Source organism: Silurus aristotelis, assembly GCF_946808225.1.
Source record: "Silurus aristotelis genome assembly, chromosome: 10".
In the NCBI taxonomy this organism is placed as follows: domain Eukaryota; kingdom Metazoa; phylum Chordata; class Actinopteri; order Siluriformes; family Siluridae; genus Silurus; species Silurus aristotelis.
The window spans coordinates 14,411,093-14,423,175 of NC_139583.1; the positions used below are offsets into that span (position 1 = coordinate 14,411,093).

At 35.8% G+C, this 12,083-nt stretch overlaps 1 protein-coding gene across 1 annotated transcript in view; it reads right to left on the reverse strand.

The window, feature by feature from the left end:
- Window positions 1-12,083, reverse strand: part of cttnbp2 (cortactin binding protein 2) — a 45,769-nt gene that overhangs the window by 28,227 nt on the left and 5,459 nt on the right. The window contains exon 2 of the mRNA XM_083553214.1: window positions 9,522-9,629. Coding sequence (XP_083409340.1) covers window positions 9,522-9,629 — 108 coding nt within the window. The remainder of the gene's footprint in view (window positions 1-9,521; window positions 9,630-12,083) is intronic.

Sequence of the window (12,083 nt, forward strand, 5' to 3'; positions counted from 1 at the left end):
TGTAAGACACTAAGCAGGGTTTGTCTAGAAGCCTGATCTGAGCAATGATGAAAAATATATTTTGCTCTCGCTACAGCAAGTGTTCTCAGACATTTCCTTGGTTAAGCAATGAGTAAGCCTTTTGTGTGCTTGATTTGTGCACGTGTGTCCTCAGTTCCTCACAAGGACTCTTTCAATTAGATCACACAGCTTGCTTTGTGAGCCAAGGACTTCCGCAGATCCTGTCGCTTAACCCAAATGTGCACTGTGAATCTCACAGACTGAGAAAAAAAAATTAGAGCAAATGTATATCAGCATTAATAAAATAGCAATATGTGAAATGCAGTATAGGCTGCTTCATTTGTGTTAATAAATAGTCCAGAAACATAAATCATACTATTTATTTTTAAGAACGTTTACTTTATACATCATATTTATTGCAAAAAGCCTTGGAATACATTGAGTAGCCAGTAGGAAAACAGGTCAGGGATGGGAGTTGATTAGCTGTAAATTAGAGTGTGTACATGGCCAGGACAAGGGAATGGTGGGATGGATGATGAAGCAAAGGCCTTAGGGGAAAGAGAAAAGGTTACAACCAAGCAAGACCCACAGTCCTTCGAGACCTCTTCCCACTCCACGATGCCATCTGTTATCCCTTCTTTACCAATAAAGTCTCTGTCATGAGCACTTATTGCATTGACCGGCTCTATTCTAACAATACTGCTCCCAAATCATTAACAACACAGAGTGATCACCATTAAACCATTAAAGCTTGAGCACCAGCACTGACCAAAGGAGTAGGAAGCCATAAACCCATCTTAAATATATAATTAGAAGTGTAGAATATCAGCACCTTATAAGAAGGAGCTAAGTGGGAAGGGTAAATTAATATCCTGGGAAGAGATTCTCAATGGCAAACTGGCCTTCAGCACATTTAGCTTTATAACAACTTCTTTACCTAAGGTTTACCAATCTACCACACAATCATTAAGATATAGTCTTACATCAATGGAACTGAGGTAGAGGGGGTCTCCACTTGAAGTTCGCATCTCTGGGATCTGTCCTGGCACCAGAACTATTTAGGTATGGTTATGAAGGCACAACAGCACCTGTACTCAGAGATTCTAACAAGCTTTTAACGTAAAGCCCTGCAAACGGTGGTTAAAACCACCCAACGCATCACTTGCATCGAACTACCTCCCACTGAGCACCTTCACCACAGCAAATGTCTGCGCAGAGCTCACAATATCATCAAGGACACCTCACATCCCAGTCATAAACTGTTAACCTCCTTCCATCAAGAAGGCGATACAGAAAGCAGGTTTAGGGCCAGCCTTTTTCTTTCCACCATGACCCTACTGAACTCTACAGTACAACGTTAGAACCCTATAAACACCGTATATTACAGTTATGCACAGTACACACAATGTACATATTGCATATTGTAAATGTATTTACCCCTAAATCTCTAAACATATTGTGCCTTATATAGATATGCACTACTATTTCACATGTGTATATATATGTGAAATATTAATGCATATCTATATAAGCTAGTGTATGAACAATATCCAAATATTGAAAAAGTAGGTCACATCATAATACAATTCTTAAGTTGTGACTTGAGATTGGCATAGATTGGCATTTTTCATAGAAAAACACCATAAATAATAACATTGCAAAGCTTTTGCACATGCTAATGAATTAAAAAAATATATATTTAATACATTAAGCTTACTGTGAAGAATAGAAATCCCATATGTCCTCTTTTACTTAGTCTTCTGAAATGTGTTTTTAGCATAACATTGCTAGTTCAGACCACGCTAGATGATGACATATGCAAAAAGAAGTCAATTGCATTTATTGATGTAAACAGACAATTATATAAATGTGGCATATTCAATAGAGTCAATTTATCTGCCTGCTAATTTTCTGTTACATAAAATATCTGTTACAAAATTCTGAGAAAAAGAATTTATTGGGATCATCTTGTTTAGTGTGATAGTAATAATCGTAAAAGACTGCTGTAATCACATGGTCTGTCTGGGGTTCTATGAAGTCTAAACCTCAAGTGGTGAATCACTTTGTCCCACCATCTTATTACTCACTCTGTTTGACTAAGTTTAGATGCAATAGCGTCCAACAAGAAGCACTTACATAAGCAGACATACTGGCATTTGGAACAGTCAGTGTAAAGTACCCTAGAAAGGTTTAGAGGAAAAAAAAAATCGAGATCTCATCAAAGGCACTGCTCCTGTGCAAGTCTCAAATAGGGGTTAAAAATAATTCACACTGGAGAATCAACATGGCTATTCCCGCATGCTTTAAAAAGTTTAGCTATTCACAATGGTCTGCTAAACAAACTGTAGGTAGTTGTGAATCTCTCTCTCTCTCTCTCTCTCTCTCTCTCTCTCCCCCCCCCACACACACACACACACACACACACACACAAACACTGTCATGCACACAAATAACCAATGCCCTGCAGCTTGCCCCATAAAAGTATTTTTTTTTTTTTAAAGAAAAAGTCAGGTCCAAGGTCCATATGCACACTAAAACTTCAGGGGGGAGTCTAATAATATCGATGTGATTATAGAAGAAAGACATATGATTGAATTATTTGTCACTCCTTCACATGTGTGAATTCTTATTTTACAACAAACCATAGGGGGTAGACTGAGAAGGTTTCAGAGTATTTCCTGCATGAGAGCGACAGCCACTGCTGCAAGGCTAAAACTGGCCCTGGATAATGATGCTAGTGGCCTATTTTAATGACCCTCTCAAATGAACTACATTTCAGTGTAGTGCACACCATGGCGCAGACTAGTCTTCAAAATCCATCGTTCTCACATAACGGCTGCTCTACGGACACTGCTCAACAGACATACATGAATAGACTCAACATCCAAGATATTGGGTTAACTAATGCCAGCGCAGACACTAGATTTTCACCTCTTACAAGTAACAACATGAATTCTGTGATCAATTTCAATACATCAGCAAAAGTTATAAGCCCAATATATGATCAGTATCAATAAATGTTCATTTCCACACCAACCAATATAGTCATTAAACGTCAGCACCTGAAATGTATTTGATGTCATATATGGTAGAGAAAGGTAAAAAGAAAAGAAAGAATATATAAAAAATACTGAGTTAAGATATTTATTATATGATATTTTATATGATAATGTTTTACTGGGACAAATACCCAGCATGTTTTTTTTATACGGATCCAGCGTGCAAACATTCAAATCAATGTTTGTCATTAAAAAAAAAAAAAAAAAAAAAAAAAAAAAAAAGAATTCCTGCAGCAAAATGACCACAACGGAGAGGTGCACATATGAATGATGAGAGTAGCTTATCTCACTGAATAATGCCATTTTGCTTATACGAGACATTGAAATGCAGCCCGTTCTAAAATGAATGCAATAGTGACTTAAGTATCCTGTAACAAAATAAAATAGCAGTCTCTCCAGGTCATCTCTGTATTTACATAAGCAGACACCGTCAACAATCAATACCAAACATTCACCTCCTCAACAGCTAACTTCTAAGATTTGGTGTCCTGTGGTAGCACAGTAAATGGTCTGGCGATCATTTCATTTTTGTTATACACTGCATACAATTAAACATTTCCTGCTCACTACAATGTCACAAGAACCAATGTGCAAAAACTTGTTGCTTTGCTAACTTGCTTAACTTATATTAACACAATATAATATAAACTCTTGTTTACAAACTGCAGCGAGCCCCTAAATGTTTGCAGTTGCAGACCACTGAGTTACAGGATAACACTGCACTAAACGAAATCTTCATTTAAATCCTAGGCATGTATTAAATTTATGCAGTCTCAAATATTCACAAGCTATGAATAATGACTTTGTTTGCTTTTCATCCTGCTTAAAGGATGTGCCATTAGTACATACTATACAGTACATCTAGCCTATTAGAAGGGGTGAGTTCTACCACAAATAAACTTTTCAGGAAGTCTGAATAACGCTCTGTTATATCTATATTGTAGCTTAACATTTCACTAGATGTTAGTATTAAATTTGTTACATAATTCTCCTAATTAGCATGTAAAAAACATAGATAAAAAAATAGATCAGCTGAGACATTTTGCATTCGTGGATTCTGCCCCAAATTAAACTTTTTCTATATTGAGTAAGTCTTAAGAACGCTAGCTGTGATGTTCATAAGGTAGCTTAAGATTTGACAAGATATAAGTAATGACAGAGCCTCTTAATGACCATATGAAAAACTGCACAATAGATTAGGTGAGACTTGGTATTCATCATCACCAAAGAAATTACATGGTGCCGAAGGATTTGCACCTTCATCAGTGTGCATGGAAATGGGAGTTGGTTAAGAAGCAATTTTTCTTCTTCTATCCAAGGGTGGAAGGTAAACGAGGTTTTTCAGAGTTTGAGTCTGGCCACAAATTCAGTGAGATGGAATTGTAACTCTTCCCACGGCCATGCAAAGAAAACAATGAAGTCTCGGTGCTATCACGAAGCAACAAAAGATTAAGTATAGTGTGATGCGCTCTGTGTTTTTTTTTTTTTTTTTGGAGAACACTCTTAGTAAAGTTGTTTTTACATTCCATCACTGCTCATACTGGGACACTTTAAAAAATCAGATAATTTTCCTTCAACTAAAAGAAGGATGAGTACATTTGTAAGCAATACGGCCAAAACATTACCATTAGAAAATTTTACACCGGTTGCCTGAAAATCAAATTAAATTGTCTGATAACTGATAGTTAACTTAAAAATTTATATTTTTTCTTTATCTGTTGCATGTCTGTCAGTAAGTGTTGTTGTAGTTGTGTCACTTGTCTTTCTACTGGAAGCCAAATGCTACATTCCTAATGCCTCTGGTATCCTAATAGTTGACTGACACTTCCTGATTTCTATTCAAAACTCACCATACTGCATAATTGTGTAGACCATTGCCCTTGCTTTGTCTTGATGGTGTTGTTAATAACACACTTGTATCATTTGATTGTGTTAAGCAAATACCCAAAATACCCCTCGTTATTCACTTTATATTATCAGGGTTATGGTGGACCCACATCATGTGAACACCCTGCACGAGATACACACAGATTAGCAATCGGTAAATTTTTGGGAGATTAATCCAGAGATTTCAATACTTAGAAGAAATCTCTCAGAATGAATCGGTTTTGAGGATGATTGAATATTTGAGGTTCTCAAATCTATGTCCAATTAAAATGATTGCCTGGTCCTAAACCTTAAATGTGGGTCTCATTAATAAATAATATAAAATGTCAGACACTTTGGTCAAAGTGATTTCCAGTCAGAGTATTTAAAAAAAATACTATAGTCCTTTTATTTTTAGGTCTCCTTTCAATATTAAAGTGGTAAACCTAAGAAAAAGATAAAAGGAACAGGTAAGTAAGCTCCCTAAAACACTTCATCTGCTCTCTAAGTGAAAAACAGCTTGGGGTACTGCTTCATGGCACAAAGTTGTTCATGTGGAACCACGCTGCTGCATGTTGCCAGGTAGGCCAATCTGGATGTTTTAAAGTAGAAAGATGAAAAATGTAATGAGAGAAGCAGACAGAGAAAATGATTACAGCAATGCTCAATAAGAGCTCTGACATATACTGCACTGTCAGCAGGACCCCTGTTCTCACAAACAGTCTAAGACTGCAGAAAAATATACGACTCCTGGATGTTCAACGACCAAAATAAAGTCAATTCATCTACACCTACAACAACAATGTCTGGGCTGTAGTGGCTTAAATGATAAATAGTGACATGTAAACAGTGGGTCAATATGTCAACGTAATAATACCGAACAGTCACTTTAATAATAATGCAAAGCCAAGCAAGGTCTAGCATCCTTTTAGCTTAAACCTGACACACAAACATAAAAATAGACATGCACATCTCAAAAGCTAATTTTAAACACTTGTAACTCCCTCTCTCTGGCTTTAATACACGTATACATGCACACAGCATTTATTTTGGAGCCTGCTGCCAGTTTGGCCTAGTGATGGCCCTGCCACTAGGTCACGTGGCAGTTGCGGCGAACACATCCATGGCATGCTGAACGGCTCAATCTGAACAGAGTAACAGCTGCACAGCAACACTGGTGCCTTGTTACTGATGAGCTATCAAAGCAATGTGCAGGAAATGACCGAAAGCCTGAATCCGCTTCAAAGCAACGTGCAGGAGATGACCGAAAGTTTGAATCCACTTCATGCTCAACCTCTCTTCTTTACATTTACAAAGATCTTATTTTTGTTACCATTTTATTTCTGTTGAAAAAAAATAATAAAAAATAGCATAACTGATATGCAAAGGCAAGCTGATTATTCAGTAATAATAGACTAAGCTATCACTACAGAGGTCCAGTTCACAGACGTATTTTATTTCATGCTGGAAACAAGAGACACATCACAGATTTTGCACCTAAACACAGAACACTGGGATCAAGAATGTTTCCATTATGATTCTGATGCTCTGTGGAAGCAGGCCAGCATGCTTCTATTGTACTATTCACATTACTATAGCTGAAGCACTAAGCAAAAGACCAAAAAGTTGGTGCCCATTATTTTGTGACCAACACAAATAACACTGACTGCCTCTGAAACCAAGCAGGATGTCAAGCATGTGACTCAGTGCCAATTTGTTTAATCGACTGATGGAAAGTGATCCAACATCCATCTAATTAATCACAAAGATAAGGACCTCTGAATAATGAGGACCTCATTAATAATTCATGGAGCAGCCACTTTGATCCACAAGACTCAATCTTTCCTTAAAATGTCTCAAAGAAAAAGCTTAACGGATTTATCCAGCAATATATTGTCCATACTTAATCAAGCCAGTTTCCCCCATTAGAAAGAACAAATGGAACTTTCATCTTATGACTTCTATGAGGAAGGGAAAGCGGGATGAAGAACAAGGGAGAATTACAAAATTGGAATATCCACAGGGAAGAAGTGACCGGGGGGAACACTGGGAGACAAGGCAACCGACAGAGAGTGTGATGAAAGGCACTGCAGAAACAGGCAGAGAAACAGGGCACGTTAGAATAAAATACAGACAGTGGACCTGTAAAGCTTGAAGCAGCCAAAGCACATCTTACAAATTAGCCTAGATTAATTATTAAAGACCAAAGCTATACTTCTGACCTCAATGTTGAAAATGTTAACTGCACAGTATAATATCAATATGATGTATACAACAGTATATCAATAATGAATGCAAACATGAACACTAGCTCATAACTACTCAGAAACGAGTTTTTTCATAGCTCTTTCTCTACTATTTCCCACCATGACAACACTAGGAAGATTACAATATTATATTTGTAATAATTTAATATTTAATTAGTATTATTAATTCTATAACCTTGTTACCTCATATAGTCTGTTAGTTAGTCTATTTTAATATACCTTGTATATTCACTCGTGTTTTTGCCTATATCCAGAATATTAGAAACGCTGGCAATTATTGAGTTTATATGGATTATACCTGTATGTTCTGGACTGTCTCTATGCACACTAAGGCTGCATTTAAGCAAACAAAAAATCAGTAAACTAGACATTGAACCAGATTTTGTAAGCAAAGACAAATCATCAATTAAGATAACTAGTCTTATTTTATTTTCCTTTTAATTCAAGAATGTTTTTAAATGACCTATTTCAAATCATTGATTTAAAATGACTGTTTCACAGAAGCTTTTTTTAACGTGCAGCTAAAATGCAGCTAAAATGCGATATTTAAACTTGAGAGAACTTGTGAAAGCTATTGAGTTTCAATTGTTACTTTTTTTTTTACATACATGTACAAAAACCCTGCAGCTCTTAAAGAGATTTAACTAGACACAAAATAGATTTTTAAATGTACAAATTAATATCAAACATAATAAATGCACATATGTGCATGTGTACACCGCTGTTCAAGTTATTTCAAAGTAATAATAAAATAAAATATGATTGCAATATAACTTTCTCTGACAATTGTTTCTTTGTAATTAATTTGGTTTCATTAGTTTTTACTTGTTTGTAAGTTTTAAATATTTTTGAATGCTTTTGATTTTTATATATATTCAACTGTTTACACCTGCCTTGACTGAAGAAATACATATAATCTAAATAAATCTAAATGCATTTCTTAACAAAGCAATAAAAAAAAACACTAATTCCAGCATTATTTTAATCACAGTTAGGCCCAGCTATATTTTGTATTTGTATCTAGTTCCAGAGCTGATATATAAACCAAATATTTAACAAACATAAGGGGATAATTCATAAGATGAAATAAAACATCAGGTATAAACCAAATACAGGGCCATAATATAGCAACAACCTGCAATCAGGGCTAAAGTACTTCTCACTCATAACAACCCTAGTAGCCAGTTCTTCCCAGAATACATAAAGTGGTATGAAAAAGTGTGGCCATGTAGTTTTGGATTTTGTTTTCCCTCAATAATAAAAACCTTCATTTAAAAACTGCATGTTGTGTTCACTTGTGTTATCTTTTACTAATATTTAAATTAGTTTAAGGATCTGAAACATTAAAGTGTGACAAACATGCAAAAAAAAATCAGAAATCAGGAGGCAAACACTTTTTCACACCACTGGAAAAAAAAAGAAAAACTAGAGAGACCACAGAAGAACATAAATGATCAGCTTTAGTGATGGTAGGCCAATGTCTGCTGTGTGGAATGGCTGGGGAAATCGGATTTCTGGTTATTCTGACAAAATCTAAAACTGACTATTGCACCCAACACTAACCCCTGAAGGTTAACATGATTTAAATACTTACTGAGAGTCCCACTCTGTTGAGTAGCATGACACCACAATTGTGAAGATCCTAAACTAGATTGCAAAATTAGGTTTCACATATTATACAAATTATTACCAATTTAAATGGGTGAAGTAAAATTCATTAAAATGCTTTTGTTTACAGTTTGAGCAAAAAAAAAATTTTACAAACTAATTTTTCACTGTTTTTACTTTATTTTCCAAGAGAAATGCATGTTGTGAGTGTAAAAATAATGAACTTCCCCAGTGGCCAATTTCGTGAGATTGCATCAGACAGTAGTGGGTCTGTCCCTGGAATACGATTCCGTGTTTTATGAGAGGATCGATCGCTCAGTGTTATCCCTGTCAAATGCATGCTGAAACTTAATTGGCTGATGGTGAAGATGGCCATCATCAAAAATTCAGATTAGCAACTAATTATTAACATGCTGCTAAGTAGATCGACACCAAATGTGTGGAGATTGGTATAAATAAAAAAATAATAATAATAAATAAAAAAATAAAAAAAAAGTAGGATTAAACTAAGTAAATATAGTATAATTATAAAAAACAAGATTCTGCCAAAAATACGAAGTGGGTGATGGCAAATTATTAAAAGCTTTTCTGCTGACAATAATGCAATACGTTAATGTCTCTGAACCTTCAGTGCTTAGACCCCTAAAAAAAATCAACTGTCAGCAAGCATGTGTATTCTGGAATACTGGGTGTTATGTGTATCAGGCAGAAAGTCACTCACCCTAAGAGCCTCAATGACCAGGTCTCTGGCCTCTAGCTCACCCTCCAAGATGCTCAGGAGGGTTAGGAGCTCTGGCTTGCTCAGATTGTCCATGTTCAGCTCACATTTCTGAAACATAGACACACGTGTGGGCAAGAAATCAGCAATGTTAGTTTTGTACAACTGCTAAGAGTCTTACTAAAGAAATGTTAGTGTCAATGTGGTCAGAGCACACACTGCTCATAATTACATGCTTTAATGGAAGGAAATACAACACAGGCTTTTGCAACCACAGTTTTGATAAAATTATAAAAAGACATTGGTTAATAATGAATACGGCAGATTCATGCTGCCTACAGCTGTATAGTGATGAACCACAAGCCAATGCTTTAAAAGACCGTCTTCTCTCTCCTGCTTCTCACAGTCAGACGAGGACACAGGTTTCTATGTAAGCTAATTAGAAAATGCCTTTAGGAGATTTTTTGCTTTTACTGCAGAGTGGAATAATAATTGTACGTCACACAATGCGTGAGTGACACAATAACTTATTCGTTTTTAAGGTCAGTTCAATGTACTTTCTTGGCATGACAATGTCACATTCATGTTTCTGATGCTGGGCGCATAAGAAAAGTATTGATGTTATATCACAACACAGCAATCATACCATTTTTTAGCTCATTACTGCTAAATACTGATTTGGTCATAGAGAAGCTAATTTTCTTTTATGAGTTTGCATTCTGTTGCTATTTGCATATACAGTATTGACCTTGCTCTGACACAGGTGGAGTTAGAACGCAAAAGGGGTGTAATATTAAAATTCTTCCTAGATCCCTTCCTGGCACTGTTCAAAGGATAATGATAATAAAAAAATATTTTCCTGACTTTTATTAGTGTTAATAGTGGGACATTAGTGGATAAACTGTGCTCTAGTGAACTGGGTATTATTATAGGCTTTTGTGGCATTCACAACAAAAAAAGTGTGTCTTTGTGTCCAAATCTCTACATTTGTGATGCTACTGAATCATTGGAATAAAATATTGTGGTGATAGAAAACTTATTTGCTGTAATTCAATAGTATGACTTTACTTAAGCTTTGTTGATGTGCTGTACCACATTTCCACAGTTTTTAAAGTGAAGGAGAACTGCTCAATTGATCTCAGCAGCATACCTAACCACACACACCACTGTAATGCATTCAGTCAACCCCAACCCCAATTTTTCCATTTAAACTGCTCTGCTACACCACATAATACTCAAATTATAAAATGCCCCGGTCGTGTTTTTGTATGCTTTATTGTGTATGCATCACGATAACCAAAGAATGCTTTATTATCTGATACACTGCTTTCCGAAAATGTTGAATGAATATGAATTACAGTGATCATTACACTCTATACTGAACTGATTTCTTGCTCTTTTAAAAAAAAAGTCATGTTGCTTGCTATATTTTAATTTGAACACAGTCAATACTTCAGATTGTTGATTTCCAAATATGTTACATAAACAAACTACAAAGTACAAAATGGCAGTTACCAGTTTATAGCAGCGTGCAATTAATATTTAATGTGCTGCAACCTATGCAGATTCTACTAATAAATTTTTTTGGAACCTACACAAATCAAACTGAAATTGAAAAATATCCTATAAATTGCCGAATAGTCTGCGAGTCCTTCCGAAGGCAAAGACAAATCTGTCTTTAACCCTTTGGTTACATACGTCATAACACAGTTCCAAAACATATAATCAATAAGCTTCCTCCCTGCAAATAGTGTTTTCTAGCCTGGTGCTCTGGGAATATTACTGTGTTCCAGGAAAACGACTGAGTCGGTGCATTTTAAAAGGACTTACTGGCAATCTTGTGTGTGTGTGTGTGTGGGGGTGGAAAAATCAAATGTTTCTGACTAGAAGGTTTGTTACTTGAACAGTGATATCTTAAGCTGTGTGGAATGAAAGCTATTTTGACACCTGAATAAATAGTGCATAGTCTTTTGTCACTCAGCATAGACAAGAACCACCTTCACTGAATGGAAGAGGCCATTTGGGGGAGATTAAAGATGACCAACCCAAGTGTACTGCCTTATTGTGTAACATGTACAGGGCAGCTATTATAAACATAGTGCTATCATAAAGCACCCACGGGCAACAATCTGGAAACAGCTTGCACCTGCAAGTCAGACTTCCAAAAAATAAGCGGTGAGACTATGACTGTGAACTGTGAACATATTCTTTAATACAGTCACTTTTTTATAGCAAAAAGGTTTATACTAGAGCTGTTTCCAAGTCAGACTGCAAAAAATTATTCAAACTTCAATCATTGAAATTACACTACATTCATATTCTTTCCTACCGCAATCACATTTTAAAGACTAAGTGCTTAACTAAACTTAAAGTGAAATATTTGCAGCAATCAGGTTTTTGTTAAGTCCCGTAAATACTAAATAATATTTGTATAAAAAAACATTTAAATTATCGGCATGGTAAATCTACAAAAACAGGTCATGGCACAGAATCAAGGCTTACTAAGCCCCCCGCCAGAAAATCTAGGTTCTATAAAAATGCCCCAAGACCTACATTATGTATACA